This window comes from Chionomys nivalis, chromosome 10 (genome assembly GCF_950005125.1).
Source record: "Chionomys nivalis chromosome 10, mChiNiv1.1, whole genome shotgun sequence".
NCBI classification, from domain to species: domain Eukaryota; kingdom Metazoa; phylum Chordata; class Mammalia; order Rodentia; family Cricetidae; genus Chionomys; species Chionomys nivalis.
The window spans coordinates 42,259,767-42,283,741 of NC_080095.1; the positions used below are offsets into that span (position 1 = coordinate 42,259,767).

General features: G+C 45.5%; 1 protein-coding gene across 6 annotated transcripts in view; it reads right to left on the bottom strand.

The window, feature by feature from the left end:
- Rgs6 (regulator of G protein signaling 6) overlaps positions 1-22,356 on the bottom strand; it is a 523,367-nt gene extending 501,011 nt beyond the window's left edge. For 5 of the 6 annotated variants that reach the window (XR_009057823.1, XM_057782284.1, XM_057782282.1 and 2 more), the window contains exons 1-2: positions 21,983-22,356; positions 1,253-1,356 (exon numbers count right to left, since the gene is read on the bottom strand). Coding sequence is in view for 5 of the 6 variants with exons in the window: in XM_057782284.1 (XP_057638267.1) it covers positions 1,253-1,336 (84 nt within the window). In the remaining variant the exon portion in view is untranslated. Of the gene's footprint in view, positions 1-1,252; positions 1,357-21,638; positions 21,723-21,982 lie in introns of those variants that run through there. The other variant, XM_057782283.1, reaches the window with a different exon arrangement.
- Positions 22,357-23,975: the final 1,619 nt, after the last annotated feature.

Consider the following 23,975-nt stretch of genomic DNA (forward strand, 5'->3'; position numbering starts at 1 on the left):
CCCTCTGATTAGCACAGACCAAATACAGAGTGACAGCAGGCCCAGATCCCAGCGGACAACTCAAGTATTTAGTGGGATGAGTAAACAATCACCGCATTTCCTTATTGATATATAATGCTGGGTAGCTTAAGTTTTCATAAAGAAACAAAGTAATTGGTACCTTAAATTTAACACGCATACAAATAAACTTACAGGCCAGATCTCCTTCCTTTAAAGTGTGTTTCTCTTCTAAATGTCCCAATCAGAATGGACAGTAGCAACGTTTTCCCGGGATACAAGGTTCACAACCTAGTCATCTCTGACCCTCCACATGTCTCTTCATCCCACGACTGCTCAGTTTTCAAGCTATTTATAACTTAGATTTTACTCCATCTTACTGGCCCCTCTCTGTTCTGAAGGTCACTTTGCTGGCCAGAAGCACATCCTCCTCGTCCTCTACAGATGCAGAAATACTCCCAGGACATCTGTATCCTCCACCTTGGTACCTTTGGACTCACTGTGGAAAACCCTGAATCCCAAACAGAGATTGATTTTACAACTCTCAGTACACAATGTTTTCAAGATTAAACTGCTATAATAAATACTCTTCGATCTGGCTGCATCTATCTCTCTGGTCCCAATCTTATCTCTCTTTGCTCCCTGCCATTCGTGATCAGATCCAGTGGCTGTTCCGTTTCCCAGCTTTGTGCCTTTACCGGGATCTTGTTATCTGGTGTGTCTTTCCCCTCTGCTTTTCTCATGTGACAATCCTGTATGTCCTTTAAAACTGAGTCCTTTTAAACTTCTCCTCCACAAGGACTCCTCGACCTGTAGCTGGGAAAACTAACTTCCTCCTCAGATGGTAGAGAGCACTCTATGGGTCTCTCATGTTTCCTACCAACTTTAACGCCTCTGCATCTCACACCGGCATCTGGGTCATCCTTGCGTATACCATGAGTTCAAAAACCCTTTCAGTTAGATCCCCACTGTACTATGAAGGCCGCCAAAGGAATAGAAACTCTCGGCTGCATTGTTTTAGCAACCTGGGGACTTACACAAGACTAAACGATATGAAATATTTCAAGTGCTCAATACCAAGTTTTTGAGTTTGAGAAAACGTGACTTCCTTGAACTTCAGAATCAAACAATGAGAAGACAACCCTTCTTTATCCTAAGAGCACTTTGGGCAGATACCACCGATCTCACGCTATCAATGCTCACAGACAACAGACGCACGGAGGCAGCATGCCCAGTGACTCTCTGAGCATCTTACTTTGCAGTAGACAATCATGTTGGGAGAACTCTCTTCTGGATCAGCAATTCCCACTGCTCTCTGGTCCCCGGATCCCTGAGCCATCCTGAGTGTCTTCTCTCACACTGCAAAAATAAATGAACAAACCATTAAGTCAAGAATGAACTTGTTTTGTTTTAAAGAAAGCATTGAATGACAATTAAGGGTCCTTTATCAGATATACTGGACAGTCTCTAGCCTCAAAGTAAAAGGTCCTTTCCAGAGTCACATACTCTAAGAGAGGACATATGCCAATCTTAATCTCCTGGCAAGAGATGAAGTCAATCAGTTTGATGTCAATTTTGCTTTAACAAAGATCACTTCCTGGTTAGTTCCTATACAGTAATATATGGATATTTCATTACAGAAATGCAAATCAAGACCCCAAGAAGGTACCACTTTATAGCCACTCCAATTATAGTAATAAGTAAAAATAAAAATTCAACAACAAGTGTTAGCCAGGTGTGGTGGTGCATACTTTTAATCCAGGAGGCAGAAGTAGACAGATCTCTGAGTTCGAGGTCAGCTCAGTCTACAGAGCAAGTGTCAGAACAGCCAAGGCTACACAGAGAAACTCTGTTTCAAAAAGAATAAACAAACAAAAGAAAAACAATAAAACCCAAGAAGAAAGTGTTGACAATGAAATGAGCAAACAAGAGCCCTCTAGGTGGCTGGGGGGAATGTCACATGGTACAGTCACAGCAGAAACAGTTCAGTAATCTTCAGAAGTCAAATACAGAATTAACATGTGACCTAGCAATTCCACTTCTATGCATGTACCCCAAGACTGAAAACAGATATTCAAATACTGCTACTAAAATATTCACAGCAGTCTTAGTGACACTAACCAATAAGTAGAATGCATGAATGAAACATTATTCATTCATAAAAAGGAATAAGTTCTGATATATGCTACAATGTAGCTGAAGCATAAAAAAAATCTGCTATCCGAAAGCAGCTGGTCAGGAAAAAAATCATGTTTTTGCATAACTCCATTTATCTAAAGTATCCAGAATAAGTAAATTCTGGTGGCTGCTAGCATTAGGGTGAAATGGGAATGGCATTTTTTTTTCAAACATGGGGTCTCCTTTGGATTGTGGATTACAATGAATGACTAAATGCTACCACATCTCACATTTGAAGAGGAGTACTTTTACGTTATATGAATTTCACCTGGCTTAAGGAAAAGTGAATGTTTTTAATTCAACCTTTTCGAACGCCTGTGAAAACTGCAGTAAGACAGTGACGTAAGACTTGGGAGTGACAAGATGAGCTCGGTTCTCGGTGCGACACTGCACTTGCTGCGTGAGCCTGAGCACCCGGATAGCTGACTGGGTCCCCTTCTCATAACCCAGGACCTTTCTCCACGTCCCGCCCACCTCGGAGGGTGAACCCACGGAGCTCTCACAGGTGAGCCGGAGTGGGAGAATACGGCGCAAAGCCAGAGAAGCCCTTTCTAAATGTTATCCCTAATCTAAGAGCCTGCCAGGGCTATCTGCACAAATTTCATGGGCTTTTCGTCAAAGAAACTTGGATAAATACCATACTTAAAAGGCCATTCGGTTCAAGAGAAAAACTGGAGAAAGATCCTACCATAAACTACACTGACTGGCACCAAAGGTCATTCTATAAAAACAATTAGGGTGGAAGAAGAAGAGACAAGAAACAGTAATTTATGCTAAGAACGTTATTGCCCAAAACTACCCGCTGCAGAGCGGAGGCTTACTCCACATGTTTGACTTGGGTGTGCTCTCAAGCCAGACCGGATGAAAGACTGCAGAGGTTCGCCCTATTCTATCACTCGTGGTTGTGGCGGGATGGCTATGAATAGCGTGCTACGGGGAAACCCAGGTTTTTATTCTCATCAGTGACTTTTACAGTGAGCACACTGCTTCGTTTGGAACACTCGCTTGCTTGCCTGCTCCTCTACCTTAATATAGAACATGACAGGGCATGAGAAAGAGACCCTGGGACACGCCATGTGACCTCATTTATCCATAGAGTGGAGCCCTGTAGGGTTTGCATTGCTTTCTTTTAAAAACGAACACATTTTAATGAGCCCGTTCTCTTCCACCTAGAAAGTGGTGTCAGAATTGGAAAGCTGGCAATGACCTAAAAACTAAGGTCTTTGTCCAGACTCCCCCAACACACACACACCACCACCACCACCACCACCACCACAGAAATGTCTCTGTGAGCTCAGACAGGCTGATGTTCCAGGAGCTGGAAGCTGTTGAGTAAAGGTCAAACAGAGGGTAAAAATTTAGTGAACCTAGTACTCACGAGAAAAGCTTCTATTTTGGGCTATTCTCTCAACTAGTTCTGAAACTCAGACAAGATGTCTGATTTTTCTAGGTCTAGAATGAATCAATTCTGAAAGAGTGATACAGCTCCCTGCTCGTTCATATGTCAAAAGTCAGAGAGAGCTGTGTGGGCAAGGACTTTATCAATGGACTCACTGGCGGCAATGCGGAGGTACGGGGACAAGACCTTCATTCATCCCAATGCTTACAGTGTTGTTTTTCTTTTCAGTGGAGACAATGGAAATGAAATGAATGGGAATGTTGAGTGTCTGTGTGGCTTGTGTGGACATGGGTGCACATATGTGTGCAGACATACACGCACGTAGAGATCAAAGGACAACCTGGTGCGTCACTCCAGTTTTTTCTGAGATGGAGTCTTCACTGGCCTAGAACTCACTGAGTAGGCAAGACTGGTGGCCAGCAAGCCCCAGGGATCCTCCTGCCTCTGCCTTCCCAGCGCTGGAATCACATGCATGTTACCATGTCCATGTATGTTACCATGCCCACACATGTTACCTTGCCCGATCTCCTTATGTGGGTTCCAGAGGGTGAAAATAGCTCCTAAAATCCTTTTTCAACTGAATTCTCTCACTCTACAGGATGTTATAATTTTGTAGAAAAAATAGATTTTTTTCTTCATCTTATGTGCATATGTGTATATATGAAAGGAAATAGCCGAAAAATCCAGAGACTTTCATTATAATACTATATAAACATCTGAAAATATGACTTCATTTCTGCAGCACGCAAGCATCCTAGTAATATTTCCCCATCGTACCCCACGGTGAACAAGAGAACAACTGACCATGGGCTCAGATGAGACAATGCATTCCAGTCTCCACAGAGACTACAGGACAACCTCTGCCGTCACACAGAACAGTTTCTAATAGCTGTGCTACCCAGGGCAAGTTCCTTCCCCCCTCTCTGTCTGTGCTTCTTTGTCCATTACAAACCACCGTCCACATAGCATAGCGGAAAGCCTTCTGAACCGGAAAGCCTGAATTCCCCAGGCTTGGCAACTAGTGAACCATCTCAGGCCTTCAACTTCAGACCTCAGTGGTTTTTAAAAATCAGCATCCTCACAGTTCCTTCCCACTGGGCTATAGAACCTCAGAATTTATGATCTCCTGTCCTTCAAAGACTTTTCCAGAACATTCCATGTCGGTCATCATAAGTACTTATGAGTAAGACTATTTTTCTCCATTTCATGATAGTGCTGGGCAGGGTGTTCTCTAACTCAGTATGCACACACATGCGCGTGCACACACACACACACACCTGCACACAACCTGCCGAGCCAAGTGGTAAGGCAAAAGGACTAGGAAAGCAAAGAGGTTTGGGGGTCACCCTGGAGTCTCATCTCAGCACTGGCCTCTGAGCTCTGGGCTTTGGCATTTGAGCATCACTCCAGACAACCAGATCTTTACTAGGAAGAGGGAACGCATCCCACAGGGGTACTTCTGAAGGCGAACAGAGAGAAGCCAGATAAGCGACCTGACACAGATGATTGTACAAACACTGTGAACTGGTGAGATGCTCAGTTGATAAACTGCTTGCTTTGCAAGCAGGAGGACCTGATTTTAAAACCCACAGCCCTTGTGAAAAAGCCAAGCCTGGTGACCTATGCCTGTAGCCATAGTGCTGGGTCAGTAGTCACACATATATCCCTGGGGCTGACTGGCACAGGAGAGATGGTCTCCAAAAGACAAGGTGGACAGTGTTCAAGAACAGACACCTGACACTGTCCTCTGGCCTCAACATGCATGTGCACACATACATAGTCACACATACATGAGAGTTTTGTCGTATTTGAAAGCAGAAGAGTTTACCCAAGTAAAATCCCCAGATCTCCTATATTGGAATGGAGGAAAACCCTACCAGGCCAGCTCCCCAATATTTGAAGTGCATCCAGAACCAACTTCAGAAAAATAACCACTTCCTTAGGTGACGGGGGTACAGCACTAAGAGGGACACACCCCCAGTCACGAGACAATGTCGCACAAAGCCTGGAACATCAGGCCCGCTGCTCTTGGTACCCAGTCCCTAAGCCCCTAACTCAGGGAAGTGTCAGCTAGAAAGGAAATCCAATCCTGGCTGGAAGGAGGCCGAGTATTTATGCCACTGAACAAAAGACCCTGTTGACAGTATTCCCTCTCCTCCATGTTACATCAATGCATTGTTCGCCTCCACCCCCTGAAACCAATGGCTTTAAAAAAATGATCAATGTTAAGAGCCTCTGGGGGGAAGATGACAAGTCGCATGCTAGCTCCATAGTAGAAGCTTGTTTACACAGCGCTAATGTGACTGAGTGGGCAGGAACCTCAAGAGGAAAGGCTGAGAAAACAGCAGTTCTGAGAACAAAAACTTTCTGTTACCACGGTCTGCCCATTTAGCATTTCTTCTACACTCAAGGTTCGTAAGCCCCAATGACGGGGCAGCTCTTTGTTTGGAGAATTACACCCAAAAGCTTGAAGCCAGGAGATAGCACCCAACTCCTGAAGACCAGTACCAGGAACTGTGCCAGGCGTCTAGTGCTTTACTGGGATATTATTGTCTGGTCATTCTAGAACTTTGGTTAGAGTATAACAGTTCCCAAAAGTAGGCCTGAGGACTTGAACCAAACTAGTTGCCTCAGAAAAGCCCAGCAGATGAGCTAAACCAGTGTTTCTCAACCTGTGGGTCGGGACCCCTCTGGGATCAAAAGACCCTCTCACGGGGTCACCTAAGACCATCCGAAAACACAGATATTTACATTTTGATTCATAACAGTAGAAAAATGACAGTCATGAAGTAGAAATGAAAATAATTTTATGGTTGGGGTCAGCGCAACATGAAGAACCGTATTAAAAGGGTCGCATTAGGACGGTTGAGAACCACTGCTGTAGACAAGCATGTTCTTGGTTCCCATGCTACAGGAATTCTGATCCAGTGGCTGAGGGCAGTCCCTGGAGACTTACTACAATGCCCCAGGGAGATTTGGACTCACAGTCAGGTTAGGAAAGCACTGACCTAGATCCCACTTGCCTGCTCCCTCTCCTCATCCCAGGTCATGCAGACACGCTAAGATGAGGCTCTTTTATATGCCCCTGTATTGAGGCAGAAACTGATCCCTGTCATGAAGTTCACTGGGCTTGTCTGCCCATTGGGGTCTCTTTGGCAGTTCAGCAAGCCTCTGAAATAAGCAAAGGGCATCATTCTCACTCTGAGGGTGAGAAAGACTTGAGAACATAACATAGGGAGATCAAAGTAACTAGGGACTAGAAATCCCATCCCAGAATTGAATCCGACATCCAGGGTCTTTCCAACATATCTTTCTTGATCTCCAGTGAAATAACTTACAAAGAATGCACAGTCTATAAGTTGTTAGACATAGCTTTATGTTTATCATGACAATGATGATGATGATGATGATGATAGTTTACTCAACTAATCCATGTTCCTTTTGTTCTACATCCAAGTTTACCGGGGAAGTTGGCATCACTATTACTAGTCCCACCTCAAGACACACAAATGAGTTTGATCTTCTCTGAGTTGCACAGCCGCCCAACAGTCTCAACAAATTAGTCTACCAAAGTAGCTGGAAAAAAATGATTTGGTCTTTGTTTTTGCATTCACTATGGCAGACAAAGCTCTTAAGAATGAAACAAGGGTAAAGAAGCGGAAAGTCCACTGAGCAGGACCCAGATCGGACCCATGAACTCGGGTCCTGTCGATGCTGCCAGAAGTCAGGTTTCCTCTTAGCGCAGTCTCAGATTCCCACCCCACACTTGCCATCTCCACAGGTTCTTCCCCTTCAAACCTCTTCTCGTGAGCAGGAGGGTGATAGACCCCTGATGTCCTTCTTCTTCCTCCCTAGCTTTGACCTTTGTGACCCTAATGGAACTATGCCTTCCCTGGGGACATCCTCTCCACACAGCCCACGGATCCTCCATGCGTGCATCTCAATCCCGGGGAGTGAGGGAGACATTCCCTCTGGTCTCTACTTGCATGCACATGCACATATATGAACATGTACCCATGCACACACACAAAGGCAGGGAAGAACACACTCTGAAGAGACAGTAGCCATCAGAATCAGACTCTCTAGACACAAATGTGGAAAATAAATCACCATCTAACAGGAAGTTTTAAATAACTGATTTTAAACATTTAACTCTGTCTCTGTTTCTGTCTGTCTCTGTCTGTCTCTCTGTCTCTCTGTCTCTCTCTCTCTCGTGTGTGTGTGTGTGTGTGTGTGTGTGTGTGCACACTTGTGAGTGCCTGCTGAGGCCAGAAGAGCATTGGTTTCCTGGAGTCAGTGTTACAGGAAGTTATTAGTCACCTGATGTGGGTGCTAGGAACGAAGTTGGGTCCTCTGGAAGAGCAACAAGTTCTTTTAACTGCTAAGCCATCTCTCCAGCCCCACTAACTATGATCTTAGAAAAACCAAATGAAAATGAAAGCAGAGGAGCTGAAACTCAGAGAAGGAAAACAAAATAAAAGGGAAAGGAAAAGATAAAGAGACTTCCTCCTTTGCAAAGGAAAGACGGAAGTCTCAACCATCCTAACAGGGAGGAATGCCTCCTACAGCCTCTGCACAAGTAAAATGGCCACAAAAGAAAGACTTGGTGAGCTTGAAAATCCCCAGACTAAAACCATGCGAGGAAAAAAAACGTTTACTATAGAATACTCCAGACCTGTGGAATATCATCATTGTGGGCACACTGAGTCAGAGATGTAGAAGAAAGGGACAGGCACATAAGACCTTCTGACAGAACTTCTCCAAGCTAACAGCAAACCAACCCCCAGTCCAGGAGGGCTAAACACACCAATCAGGATAAATACCCTCTCTCAAAAAGAAAACCATTCTGTGCTTAGGCTGTCAGGTAGAGTCCTTGACATTTGACAGATGATGGGGGCGAAAATCTCACTAAAGAATTCTACATCCAGCAAAACTCTCTCTCTCAAAAATGAAGAAAAATAAGAACATTTTCAGGTAAGCAAAAACAAAAACTGAGTCATCGGAGGGGGTGCCAAGCCAGAGATGGGGAGATAAGTCATTCAGGCAGAGGAAAAGTGAGCCAGAAACTCTGACCTGCCAAAGGAGAGTGTTAAAGAAGGGCCAATGGCAAGGCAACACCTTTAGCTAAACTAGTGAAGTGTGTGCCTGTGGCCCCAGCACTGGGGAGCCTAAGACGGGACTGTGAGTTCAAAACCAGCCTGGGCAACGGAGAGAGATCCTGTCTCAAAAAAGACAAAAAACAACAACAGAAGAAAGAATTTCATTTTCTTATCTTAATTCATCTACAAGAAACAAATAGACCCTTTCTTTTGGGAACTACCCATCAGGCAGAAAAGTTTAAAGACTGGCACATTAATGCCCAACTCTTGACCTCCCAACAAAGGTCAATAAAACGAGAGCTAATGGGACCTCATCCTGCTGTTCCACTTCCTGTGTTCTGCAAGCAAAGGGTAGCTTTATTTATTCATTTTTTTGTTTTGTTTGATTTTTGAGACAAGGTTTCTCTGTAGCTTTGGAGCCTGTCCTGGAACTAGCTCTTATAGGCAAGGCTGGCCTTGAACTCACAGAGAGCCTGCCTCTGCCTCCCGAGTGCTGGTACTAAAGACGTGTGCCACCACTGCCCAGCTTGTGGCTTTATATCTTAAAAATGTCTGGAAAATGTTGAAAGAAGACTATTTTATTTTATGGCCCATGAAGATTATATGAAATTAAAATTTAGAACTCTATATAAAAATTATAAATAAATGCTCACTTGCTTACTTGTGATTTGTGGCTGCTTTTGTACAATACAGACTGAAAAACTGTGGCAGTGTACAGTCCACAGAGCTCTGCATATTTAGTATTCAGTCCTGTGTGTCACATATTGTCCCTTTTGGAAAAACAAGAACAAGCATTTTCTTTATCAGAAAATGGCACTGAGGTCCGCAGAGGTTGGACTCTAACCTCACCTAGCTAGTGACCGAGATAATGAGAGACCTGAGATCCTGAGGCTGTCACTGTTACTCCTCTTGCAGTGTGTAAGTGCGGGATGCGAGTGAGAACCTCTCACGTTGCTGTCTGAAGGGACTGCAGAAGTAAGTAACATTTTATTTTTTTCTCACTTCTCATGAAAGAGGGAGTGATGACTGCAGAAGGGATGGGAGGGACAGAGGTGCCTTGCCAGTCTTTATTCAGAAGAAGCAGACTAAGAGGTAAAGATGACGGCACCTTCCCAGGGGACCCAGGGAGAAAAGCATTCTTTTGTTGTTGTTCTTCCTTTCTTTTTTAAATATTATCTTTAGTCCTTGGGATGTCATTGTTTTCTTTATTTTTCTAAGAGCAAATACAAACCAGGTGTGATGGCACAAGCCTGTAAATTCAGTGCTTTGGAGGTAGAGGCAGAAGGATCAGAAGTTCAAGGTCATCCACCTGGAGTGTTAAAAGGCTAAGCAAGTCATGGCACTCAGTATCCAGCCTGATAACCTGAGTTTGAATCTCAGAATGCATAAGGAGGAAGACAAGAACTGACTCCCTTAAGTTGGCCTCCACACATGCATTATGATATGCAAGGGTAACACACACTCACACATATGCACATGCACACACACACATGCATGCACACACACGCTCACACACATGCACACATGTGTGCGCACACACACTATAAAATACAATTTTTCAAAGTTTGTCAATCAGGAAAAAAAAGGTAAGCCGGGGTGTTCATACCTTCAACCTAAGAATTTAAATGCAGTACATAGGGCTGGAGGAATGGCTCATAAGTTAAGGGCACTTGTTCTTCCAGAGAACTCAAGTTCAGTTCCCAGCACCTATGTTGGGCAGCACCACCAGGTCAGAAAGGAAGACAGCAAGAAATAACAGAGCTGCCCCCCACCATACCTTGGTTGTGGTGACCAGGTTGCACTTGTAGGGTGGCCAAGAAGCCAGAGGCTGGGTTCAGCACTGTGTCCAGCACTCAATCTGCATTTTCTCACCGTCACTAGATGAGAGAACCGAAAATGGAACTGGGATTGAGACTGACCATTAAATGAGTGCTTTGCTATATCTTCCAACAGTTGGGAAGTTTTTCAACTTTTATGAAAATTCTCAGAACCCTTACAGTAGCTGAAATCCCCTCAAGGATTCTTTCGTTTTGATGTTTTTCGAGACAGGGTTTCTCTATGCAGCACTGGTTGTCCTGGAACTCACTCTGTAGACCAGGCTGAATTCATAGATCTGCCTGCCTCTGCCTCCTGATTAAAGCCATGTGCTACCACCACCTGGCACATTTGTAATAACTTTCTGCCCAGTTAACACTACCCAAAGCCCTCCAATCTTTGGTTGCCTTCTCTACTTTTTCCCTTGAAGAGGATGGGGGTATGGCCTGCTGTAGCCAGGGTGTGCCAAACTAGACAACAGGGACCAAAGCCCTTCCCTGGGACTGAGATAAAGATATTTCTCTAGGAGGTGACTGTTCTCGGAACTGTACAAGAATATTAGTGACTGTCATCAGTCAAGAGAGCTGCTAACATATCTTATATCCCTGAATCCAACCATGCCTGACTCCTCAAATAATTCAGAAGTATTTAATGTTTTTCTTGGAATGTTTGGTTTTTACTTGGGTTCAGTTGGGGTATTTTGGGCTGGGATGAGGAGATGGTGTCTGCATCCAAGAGAGACTTGAATCATCACCATCACTGCCATTATTCATATATTGGTGACATTCAAGTCCCTCTGAAAAGCGACCTGTAATTCTGACCTTATCAACCACAATTCATCTTCATGTATTCAACAACAGAGCCAATCCCAACCACAGGAGACTCGCAGCCAAGAATTCCCAAGAAACCATGTTCAACTAGAACTGGCCCATCTTCAAATACATATTTGCTAGTCTACTGGTCATTTCTCTTAAGGAATATTGGGAAAATTTTTGCAAATGGTACTTAGAAACAAATATCTTAAATTGAGATGAGGAAGGTGGCTACATCACAGATGGCAGGCAAGCAGAGTGGGTTTCACACAGAAATTTTTGAAAGATAAAAGAAGCCAAGGGGGAGAAGTGGGGACTTGAAATCGAAACCATATGCTTTAGTGTGGTGCTAAATACTCTATGTATTGGAGAAACGTATCTGCGGAGTTCTTTGTCAGCCTTGTCAAGTAAGATAAATAAAACCATGTAAACATTTAACTATGCCTCCCTGGAGCCACAGGTAGACCTAGGTTTCAGTGGTCAACCCCCTCTAAGTCTGGCGCTTTTGGATGAAGCCTGAGAGTTCTGGGCTGACTGTCATCTCTTGCAAACATTGTGCTGAATGAGATGTAGATCCCAGAAAGCAGCCCAAGGGCAGTGAACAGGGTCTGCGTTGTTCCTACCTCCACTGCCCAGTGAAGCTGAGGAAGGCAAGACGTCACTTGTCGTCTTTCATTTTCATAATAGAAGTGTGTTAATTGTTGCTTCATCTACAAGTCAGATTTTCCCAGTCCCGAGTCCTGTAAACTATGAAGTTCATTAATGCAAGATGTACCTATATGGGGGAGGAGAATGCTGTATTCTCATACACACCTTGTTCTTTGTCACTCTGTCCTTCCGTTCATATTGAGATGCCTGTGGCCTGGGCCCATCCTAGACCCCTCAGTCCCAAACTCCAGTAGGTCTCTTCAGTGAAAACTCCCAGTGGGATGGACCCTCTCTCCACTCCATCTTCATAGGATTCCTTGACTGTCTTCTATTCATCTTTCTATCCAATGAAATGTAAGCATTATTAAGCATCTAGGAAGGAGCCATTCATTGGCTGTGTGACTGACTCCCTGAATGATAGGGGCGAGAGGAAGGGAGGACAAGGAACAGAAAGAACAGTAGACCCTGCATGCCACAGTAACAGGGGGTAGGGAACTCCCACCTCAGCCCAGTGACGAATGTCTGCTTGTCACGAGCTGTTTCAGGAGCACGCTGGCATGCTCCACCTGGCTGCACCGGTCTTCACAGCCCTGCCCTGCCCTTGCAAAGAACCCACATTGGTTAATATTGTCTGTGTTGTCTTCTGCCCCATACCCAGAAGCCGAGCCCTAAATTTCCTGCCACACTGACAATGCAAGTGTCTTCTCCCAAAACAGAGTAGTCTACGATAACTGGTGTGGCCGTTTCCGGGAAAGCATCCTCTCTCTTCTGACTGGCTGCTAAATCAGCCTTTGCATTAGGATATAAGGACAGGAAAACAAGGCGCTTCCTGCTTGGTTTGGGATCTAAATGCATTGCATTAGCACTTCCCTAGCCGGTTTAGGACAAGCCACTGAACTGTGTTTGTTTGTTTTCTAGAGAGGTTACAAACACTCAGAACACTACCATCTCAAACAAGTATTGCTCTGGATTGTAAACAAACACTAATTCTTCCGACTGGAATTCATGATTTCTGCGCATCACACCCCCTAACCTTTAGAGCAGACCTTGCCTGTCTCCAACTTTTCCAGCCCCGGAGGCCAGCATCAGCTGCCCGTCACTGTCACACATGGGTGGCTGCTTGGGTTTCAGGAAGGAAGCAGAAGGAAGTACATCCTGGTTTGACAGTGGCACAGGGTGATCTCAGGAGGCTGAAGCAGGAGGCAGTTTGCTCTAAGAAAAAGAAATCTCCAAGAAAAAGGCATAATGGGAAGGGGAGAAGAAACATTGCTGAGTACTATGTCTCTCTATTTTAAAAGGTGTCAGAGGGCCGTATTTTAAGAAAACTAGACTTAAATGCATGTCTTTCTGGGAGGGGAATGCCTAGTGTATGCTGATTACAAAGCAAGCATGTTTAAAGAAAATCACAGTTGAAGTCCTGAGTGAAAGGACACCCACTGGCTCCCCACTTCTCTGACCTACTTAGTCATGTTACAGGCTTCAGCGGCAACCTGTTTCCTAATGCTTCTTCCTTTGTCCGTTTTACCTACCGTTCTTAATTACTATGAACCAGAAGCTGCAGCAGATGCTGAAGTTCTTCCAGGGAAGAAAGGAGTCCCTGCTCTCCTGGTATGAACATCCTTGTGGAAGGAGACCCACAACATATAAACGTCTCTGAGATGGGGCCAAGGAGGCAAATGGTGCTGGGGGGTGGGGCGGGGACAGTAAAGAGCCCCAGAGTGCCATTCCACCCACCGTGAACTAGGGGGGTTTATTAGAAAGGTTTTATGTTAGTTTGGGTTTAGGTTTTTGTGCTGGGGACTAAACACCGGCTTTAGACATGGTAGGCATATGCTCTACTATTGAGCCATAACTCCAGCCAATTACAGCAGCTTTTCCTCTGAAAGTAAATACGAACAACCTCAGGACCAACCATTATCACCATCTCCCACCCGAAAAAACCATGCTGCTGTCTATCTCACTTTTGAAGTTTCTTCCTAGTTTCTAAAGACTATCTCCTTGCAATCTGTCTGAATATTCTCTCTCTGAACTAATTGTGTCGTATGCATTTCTTGTCTTCCTCCTTGTGAATGAGAATTCCTGGAAAGACACCATGTCTCCAAGTCCGACTGATGAATTAGCGCGGCAAAGGTGTGGGGAGGTTGGAATGTTGCAGATTCGGAGCCTACTTGCTTTATCTTGGGCTAGTTTTAGCCCCTGAAATAGCCATTCCTTGCCCACCTCTGTGCAGGACCTAGCAGTTTTTACCTGCTAGTCACAGATTTAAAACCTTCTTGGAATCTATTACTCACTTAGCAGACCTCTAGTTTCCAACCCCCCAAAAGCCAAGACTGTCATCAAATAGCATTTGAGGCCTACAAGAAAGATTTCCCCCATTTTACCATAACTATCTCTCTGCTGCTTTCACTGGGAACCTGGAATGTGGGGTAAGCAAGCTCCAACTTCCCCGGCCATAGTCACTCAGACTTGGCTCCAGAATAAACCGTCTCTTATTCTCTTTGAGATAAGAGCTCTGTGTGTGTGTGTGTGTGTATTGTGTATGTGTGTGTGAGTGTTTATGTACTGTATGTGTCTATGTGTGTGTGGTGTGTCTGTGTGTGTGGTGTGTGTGTATGTCTGTGTGTCTGTGTGTGTGGTATGTGTGTGTGTCTGCGTGTGCTGTGCGTGTCTGTGTGTGTGTGGTGTGTCCGTGTGTGTGTCTATGTGTGTGGTGTCTCCGTGTGTGTGTCTATGTGTGTGTGGTGTGTCCGTGTGTGTCTATGTGTGTGGTGTGTCTGTGTGTGTGGTGTGTGTGTATGTCTGTGTGTCTGGTGTGTGTGTGAATACCCTCTACTTGCTGACAACAAGCCTGCTCTGTAAAATGCCATCCATTCCTAAGAAGTCACTCAAAGTACTTTCTGTTACTACCCTATTTATGTCTACCTCATCTACAAAATGAATGAGAGTGTCTCCAGGGGAGAGTCTCTGTTTATCCCCCAACTTGAGATACAACACAGACTTAGGAGTCAGAGAAGATCTGAGTCTAAGCCAGGAGCAGTGGCATGGGCCTGAAGTCCTAGTTACTCAGGAGATAAGAATTAATTGAGCCTACAAGTTCAAGACCAATCTGGAAACATAACAAGACACAATAGCACAGGAAATAAATAAGATCTGAGTTAAAACACTAAGGATGAAATCATAACCACTCCACTTACATCCACAGCCAGAGTCGTCTACCCATGCTGCCCATAACTGCCCAGGCACCGCATCAACACCAGCCCATCCCTCCTTTCTTTAACCCCATGTGGCTGAGGCAGTCTCAGGGCAGACACATGGGTACCCTGTTTTCACCTCCATCTCTGCCTTCAGTCTCAAGATGGAGAAGCATCTTAGCAGCTACAAAGGAGGTTGGGCCTGCTCTGCCCTCTCCCGCTTGGATGTCTGACCATTTGCCTTCCACATGCCTTCTCCAGTCCCAACAATGGAACTGTGAAGACGGACTTGAGAGGGACTGGGTCCCTCCAGTGCCAGACTGATACCGTTTAGTCCTTGGCAAGAACAAAAAATAAATAAATAAATAAATAAATAAATAAATAAATAAATAAATAAATACAAGACACTCATTATTCTGATATGAATATCTACGTCTCCAAAGACTAACAGTCAAAACACTGGGCCTGTAATCCCAACTGCTCAGGCAGCTAAGGAAGAAGATCCAAAAGTTCAAGGCTTGCCTGGGCCACAGAGTTTGTCCAAGGCCAGACTCGGTAACTTAAGAAGACCCTCCTTCAAAATAAAAAGTGGAAAGAAGTCTGGGACATAGTTCAATGGCAGAGTGCTTGCCAAGTAGGAACAAGGCCCTGAATTCAATCCCAATCCCAAAAACATGCGCTCACACACACACACACACAAACACACACACGTGCATGCTAAGAAATATTTGTATAAAATACCTGTCTTTGTTATGATTTCTATGACTGCAATAAAGCACCACGACCTAAAGCAACTTGGAGAGGAAAGGGTTTCGCTTCCAGATCACAGTCCATCATCAAAGGGAGTCAAGGCAGAACCCTGGAGGCAGGAGCTGATGCAGAGACCATGAAAGGGTGCTGCCTAGAGGCTTGCTCTTCATGGCTGGCTCAGACTTTTTTCCTATAGAACCTAGGCCCACCTGCCCAGAGGTGGGTACAGACCACAGTGAGCTAGACCCTACCCCCAGTAGATCATTAAGAAAATTCCCTACAGACTTGCCTATAAGCGATCTGGTAGAGGCATTTTCTAAACTGGGGTTCTTCTTCCCAAATTATTCTAGCTGTGTCAAGTTGATAAAAAAAAAAAAAAAGTCAACCAGGAATGTGTTCCTGCATGATAGAGCCAAGCCGCTCACTTCTCAGCAGGCTCTGTCCACGGTCCTGTGCCATCGGTCTCACCCACTCAGGAGGGTGGAGTCCTTGTGCTTCTTTTACAGATGAAAAACTTAAAGTTCAAAGCTACAGTTCAAAGGCTAGGAGATACCTCTCACACTGCCGTCGGAGCAAGCAGCAGTGGTTTGGTTTTCTGTCTGGGCTCTGGGCCAGCCCAGTCACACTGGAGGCAACACTGGTGTCTTGGGAACTTCCAGAGAATTCCACTACTACTACTTCACATTCCTGCAGGAGACTTTATCTCAGCAGGTTTTGAGAACCTCGTTAGCAGGCACACAACCTCTCGGGGTGACAGATACTAGGGAGTAAGAAACTCCTCCATGGTTCCAATTAAAGGCAGATTTACCAGACTACCCAGAAGAGCCAAGACATCTCCATAGCAACTGATTTTAATAACCAGAGTCAAAAGACCGACTCATTTGCCCAATCAGGTATTTATGTTTTTTAAACATGTCTGTGTGTGTGTGTGTATGTGGTGTGTGTGTATGCACGTGTGTGAGTGAGCACACACATGCCCATGTGGAGGCCAGAAGTTGGTGCCAGGCACTTTCCTCTAGCAACTCTGACGTTAATGTTAGGTGGATCCTTCTATCTCTATCTTATTTTTTATTTTTAATTACAGTTTTACTTGCCATGTATCTATATGGGGGAAAAACGCATGTCACAGAGCATATATGGAGAACAGAGGACAATTTTGTGGACTCAGTCCTCACTTGTCACCTTGTATGCCCAGGAATCGAACCCAGGGGATCAAGGCAGGCAAGATGCTCCTTTCCCCACTGAGTCATCTTGCCAGCCCTCCAACTTATTTTTGAGACGGAGTCTCTCACTGAACTTGGAGCTCATCAAATTATGTAGACAGGCTAGCCAGCAAGCCCTAGGGATTCTGCCTCCCGCCCCCACCCCCGCCCTGTCTCTGCCCCTCCAGTGCTGGGGTCACAGGCATAGGTCACTGTACCAGGCTTTGTGTGAGTGCTAGGGTTTGGAACTCAAGTTATCCTGCTCGTGTGGTAAGCCTCTCCACAGTCCTGCCATAAAATATGCTCAAGGTTTTTAATAGATAATGAGTGTTCCCTATATGTCTAACATCCAGATAGAAGGAAGGGGCTTTCTGTTCAGTACAGAACTAGAGACAGATGAACAAAAGGTCTAAATGACCCGTGGCAGCCACCTGCAACCCCTCGCTGACTAGATTACCTGCCTATCATGGGCATCCAGAAGGGCTCAGTGTAAGGAGCATGAAGGAGCATCTCCCTTCAGGACCAGGAAGGCCTGGGTCTGGCTTCTGATGCTACTGCTTACTAGCTCTGGGTTCAAGCAAATTTGTTAGTTCTCTAAGCCTTAGTTTAGCCCATCACAAAGTGGACACCCATCTCACAGATGGCCGTGTGTCTCATTAGCATGGCTTTGACTTCTGAGGCGCTGCTTTATTCATTGCTTTCAAGGCTTATGTCATGACTAGTGAACTTCCTGTTCCTTTTTAGGAAAAGTCTTCCTTCAGGATTCAGGGGGAATGAATCCCAGGACCACCCCCCCAGATACAATCCTGGACACTCAGGTCCCTGAAGTCTAATCTTCACGCACTCCTTTGCGTTCACCAAGGTGTCTCTAGCTAATTACAATAATTAACACAACGCAGATACTAGTATTTAGCAGAGAGTGGCTAAACTGTATCTGTTAGGGAGTGATCTAGCTTTATTTCTGTTGCTATGATAAAATACCTGGACCCAAAAAAAATAGTTTTAGGAGAAGGGGCTCTGTTTTAGTTCACAGTTTCAGGCTTATCACTCTGGAGAAGTTACAGAGCAGGAGCTTGAGAAAGTTGGTCCCAGCACATCCAGAGTCATGAGCAAAGAGAACAAATGCATGCACGCTTCATACTCAACCGGTTTCCCCTACTCTGATAAAGACTGGAACCCCAAACCAGGAAATGTGGCTACTCACTTCCAGTCTGGATCCTCCCCATTAATGAAGGCAACTAAAGCCATCCTCCATAGCCATGCTCAAAGACCAGTGGTTCTTAAACTGTGGGTCATGACCCTTTGGGGGGGGGGTGAATGATCTTTTCACAAGGGGTCACCTATTATTGGAAATATCAGATATGTACATTATGATTCATAACAGTAGCAAAATTACAGTTATAAAGTAGCAGCAAAAATAATTTTATGCCTGGGGAGGGCACCATGACATGAGGAACTGTATCAAAGGGTCGCAGCATTAGGAAGATTGAGAACCACTGTCGTAGACCAACCTGATCTAAATAATCTGTCACTGAGGCTCTCTCTTCAGGTAATTCTAGGTTGTGTCAAGTCGGCAATTAAAACTGATCATTATAAGTTGGGCTGTACATGTTCAGAACCAATGTATGTTTTTTTCTGAATAATTTTGATCAGCAGTTGGTTGAATGAGGAACCTACAAATACAGAGGGCCAACCAAGTGGCAGAAAATGAGTCGCCTCTTATGGAACTCTAGAACGTAGCTGAGAGGCATTTGGTTCAAGGTTTACAATGTCTCAGGCCTGTAGTCCTAGTTATTTAACTCAAACCATTAAGGTTACTGTTCGGTTTAATTGCGTATGTGCAAGCAGTCTTCCAATCCCTGCTGATTGAAGAACTGGGTTACAAGACTAATAATTACTCTTACTACATGATCCATGGTCCTAAATTCTGGGTGTTTATTCTCTATTTTGACTAGAAAGTTTTCCTCCCATGGAAAATACTGGTATTGGTTCAGCCAGTGTTCCCTGAACACCGATAGAAATGGCATGGCAGGCAGGTACCGGGAACTTGATGGCTGGGGACAGTGGGAGACATCGGCACAGAAAGGGTTATCTTCCCTGGTCTCATGTGGTCAGAAGAAGCAGACACTGGTAGATTCTCAGGCTAACTCCAGGTGGAAAAAATCAGAAGCACTGGGGTGAGGGGGCCGAGCCCAGCTGTCTGTTTGAATAATCCCTCTTCAAACAAAGATCACCCTCATCAAATGTCAAAGCAGCACACAGGCCATAAACTCCCTGAGCTAAACCTGAAGGTGTCCCCTGCCCTTCCAGAAGAGCTGACAGACAAACTGCAGCCACAACTCAGGTCTACCACCTGAACGGCCAACCTCATTTCTGCTGCTTTACTTCCTAAATCTGTAGGGGAGTCCCAGGTCCTCCCAGCTTGGAGCACAAACACTGGTTTCCAAAGGGGGAGAGAAACAGACAGCCGACTATCATTGAAATGAGGATCGTGAATGAAAATGAAAACCTAATCTATCGAAACCGCCTAGGATATTAGCAGTTATTCCCCAAGCCTTTGACAAAACATATGTTCTATTCATAAGACTTGAAAATCTGGGGGAGCCCCGTGAAGACTTAATTCTGGAGGAACGTAGTTAAAAATGTCAACGGCTGTGTCACCCTCTGTGGGGCACTGCAGAGAGGCTTTTTTTTTCTCCCCAAATTGTTTCCAATAGATAAACATCACTTCTCTAATGAAGAGGGAAAGTAAAACTGGATTTTTGGCCATTTCCTATCCACATCATTCCCCATGAAGGTTTATTTTGCATTTCTATTTCTTTCTATACGGCAGGACAGTATGTAGAGTAATTATTTATATGGTACCATATGTTACAAGGAGGATGGAATTCATTAAATATATTCTTCCAGCTGCCCTGAAAATAAATGAGGAGGTTAAATGCATTCCTGAGTACAAAGCACTGAGAATTAAGACAAGCTCTGAAGCTAAAGAAAAAAAATAATCTCAGTATTGAGTCCTCTGAGAAGACCCCTTTTGGAAAAAAAAAATGTGGCAAACAGCTTCTTCCTCTTATCTCCATTTTTAACCCCTGGAATGTGCAGCAGTTCTTAGTAAAGTCTTAGAGTTCAGGAAATAAAAACATATGGAAGAAAACCAGAGACTCAGGGACCAGAAGGATCCTACATTCACCTACACTCCCATCCCTGTGGGATGGTAAGATGTTGAAAATTACTGGCAAATTCCATTGTCCAATGCATCCTCCCCCCCCACCTCGCTGTGAGTAATGTTTACTCACTTAAAAATATTATGCTGGATATCTGATTTGATAAATCATAAACAAATAAGTCTCCTTTAGAGAGACATTGCCGCCACACGGGCATCCCTGTCCTGGCACACTTGATGTGACCAATTGATTGCTTTAAAGAAAAATGTACACTTTTTATACCAAAAGTCTCTCAGCAGAATAAGCTCAGTGAATGCTCACTGAAATTTCACAAGGAGAATGGGAAATAAAGTTAAGTGCCAATAGAGAGACTACCGAAAGGGAAACTCCAAAAGCTATCTCCTCCGCCAAAATACTCCCCAGGCTGACATTTCTGAAGTCTGAAGCCGCTTTCCTGAAAGGAGGAATTGGTGGGAGGAGGTTTTCCCCATACTCAAGCTTACAGTACACAAGATCACCTCGGAATCTACACGATTTAGCTTCACACTGGTCTCAGTTTATCCTCTTGGCTCACCTGGCGCAGGCTTTGGTTTATAAAGGTTTCTGTGGGGACCGACCCGTTTCCCTTGGTACTCCGCTTTGACGGGGTAGTCCCATCTAATACCAAGTTAGTACGTTAAGAGCAAGGGTAAAGGATACAGGACTCACTGAAACTTTCTCCAGCAGCCCAGATCCAACTCCACATAATCACCCATATAACTACTTGTAAAAATTGTCCTGTAAGAGCCTTGTTTATATTAACCTTGACAGTAAAGGTATTCGATGTATCACGCACAAACTTGCTACCCCGTTCTGTAATACCCTAATAAACACAGAGTTATTTACTCTCTCATCCTTCCCCGGCCAGAAAAGAATCTAGAGATGGGATGACTGCCTCCTGGTTGACTTTGAAGTTTTATTTTGGGGCTGCTAACAGGTATTGATCAGAACTTACCTACAGGTCCAGATCCTAAGCAGGCACCAATGCTGAGGGAATAATTCCAAACCAACTACATTCAAAACATCTTCAATTTATTTGCAGACTAGAAATACCACTTGTCTCAACGAGAGAGAAAACGCTTCCACTTGTCAAATTAAAAAAGAATGAAAACTCACAGTTTTCCTCTGAACAAATTCAAATTTTCTGGGTCACTTGCCTCATCTCACTTTTTAAGCAGCCTGACCCGCTCGGGGAGGCTACCAACTGTCTGCGAAGACAATTCCCAAGCCGCAGATCTTACCACCCGCCCCTGCCTACCTCACCTCAGCACCAAGCCTCGCCCTTCCAACCCATAGACCAGGAGCTTATACACAGGAAAAGTTGCTGGAGGTAGACTTCCCCACCTGCGCTGTCGGATCCGAATGCCTGGGAAGAAGAGAAAAGCTACCGGGCCGCACGCCCTCCAGGCCCAGGAGCTGAGCGCGTCCCACCCCAAAGACAGGAAGGCGATTTCCAAGCAGACCTGCACCCATCCCACTCAAGTCCGCACGCCAGCTCGCCGAGTCACTTACGTAAGCTCGCCTCGCACAGTCCCAAACTGCAGACACACACCCGCACCTGTCACGCATCCGAAATGGACAAGCGCCCACCCCCCGAGGGATGCAAGCCACACAGATCGGGGCGCGGTGCGGTTTCCATTTCTTTTCCCCGGTTCTTTTCTTGACCGGTTTTGTCTAAACACAATTACCTTAACAACCAAAGAATTGCCCCGACTCGCACCGATGTCTCAGTTTCTCTCCTAAAGCCCGGCTGGCGCCCGGAGCATGATAAGGCTCAAGAACCCGGGAGCCGCCAGCTCTCAGGGGGCAGATTCCGTCCGGGCGCTGCTCTCCCGGGTGTCGCCTCCTGCTCTTCGGTCACTCTCCCCGGTGGCGACCGCAGGGGGCTCAGCGAGCAGACTGTGCAGCCCCAGGCCCGGGAGGAGGTGCGGTGGGTCGCATGGTGCCAGGGCGCGGGGCTCTCGGGCTATCTCCCTGGCCCCTCGCCGGCCGGGGCTGGATCCGCCCCCTCGGCACCCGCAGCAACAGGGACCCTGGGGCGCCCCCGGGCGGAGCTCTTGGCCACCCAGCAGGGCCGATAGCCAAGGAACTGCCCGGAGTCGCGCAGCCCAGGCGCTCAGCTCGGTCGCTGCCGCAGCGGCGCCCGCTGTCGGGGACCCAGAGCAGCTGCAGCCCCGCCGCCGCCGCCGCCGCGCACCTGGGCGCCCGCACCTGGCCTGAGCCACGCGCTGTGAGCGGGACCCTGTCGCCTTAAGTGCGAGCGTCCCTAGGGCGCCGCCACCAGGCTCACCTGTCCCAGAGCAGCCCAAGGTGTTGATCAGGCTTTGTGAGGCAAGTGGGGGAGATCTGCAGATTCCTGGCAACCGAACAGCTGCCTAGAAAACCAAGGGACTGTCTCAAGCAAGCTCCTCTAGTCGCTGCTAGGCTGAGCGGGAACGGAAACTTTAGAGACGCCAAGGTGCTCGCGATTCTGACCAAGGGTGCTGTGCCCCGAGAGTAGCTTTTTAAATCACTCATTGACATGGGCCTGGCGCCCCCTAAACTAAAATGTGCTCTTCAGAGATTGTTGCTAACCTGGTAGCTATATTTATTTCCACACTTAATACTATCTTGAAACAATACAAAAGAGAATAATGCAAATCTCCTGGGGCAAGAAAAGTTGACATTCAAATGAGCAGGGGTAACCTGGAAGGACAACCTCAATGTGGGAGTCCTAAAGGTGATGTTGGATGACGTAGGAGGCTGGGGGAGGGGCTGTAGACGAAGCTCACTTAGTAGAGTGCTTGTCTGCCATAGAGTTTGATCCCCAGCACTGGGTCAAACCCAAGTGAGGTGCATCCACCGCAATCCAAGCACTCAGGAGGGGAAGGCAGAAGGATCAGAAGTTTAAGGCCATCTTTGGCTACATAGGGAGTTCGAAGTCACCCTGGGCTACATGAAAGCCTGTCTCAAATTATTTTAGGAAGCTGTAGGTGGAGGTGGAGCACAGTGCTTGGTAGTGAATAATTACCAGTAGATGTGTAAATATGACAACGTTAACAGCATCTATAATAGATCAGTAATTTATACTTTGATATGCTGTAGGAATTCCTACCACCAGTAGCCTTTAAGTTACCCGCCCACTTGGGCGTGGCCTCTTATATATGCCAATGTAAAGCATGTGTCTGGCCTCTTTTCCTGCTGCGGGATTTGGTTGCTGTTCCCCGTTCCAGCAGAGGATTGTGATCTGTGAGTCTACCCTTAAATAAATAACACTCTATTATACTCAATTCTGAGTTGGTGTGGGATTTCTTTTAAGCGTCCTTCTTCATCTGGCGCCAATATATTATGTCACAGGAAAAAAATTGAAATTACTGGATGTCAATAAGGATGAATGATCTGGACTCTTTGTCTTCATGGGTCTAGAGTTAGAAATTTAAAGTTTCCTTGGCAATACGCGTATTTGTCAACACTAGTATGCAAAAATGTGTAAAAAATGGAGAACATAAGATGAATGTAAATCGAGAGAAATTCTTTTTAAATGGCAAATTGTTAAAGGAGGCTCCAGAGGGAAAGAAGACAGAGCTCCTAACTCTTAGGTAGGATCCTGTAAGTGGCACTGATGACAACGTAATCTCAATAGTCTACAGATTTGGGAGAATAGATAGGTCTACATCATCTCCTCATATAGAGTGTGTTCGA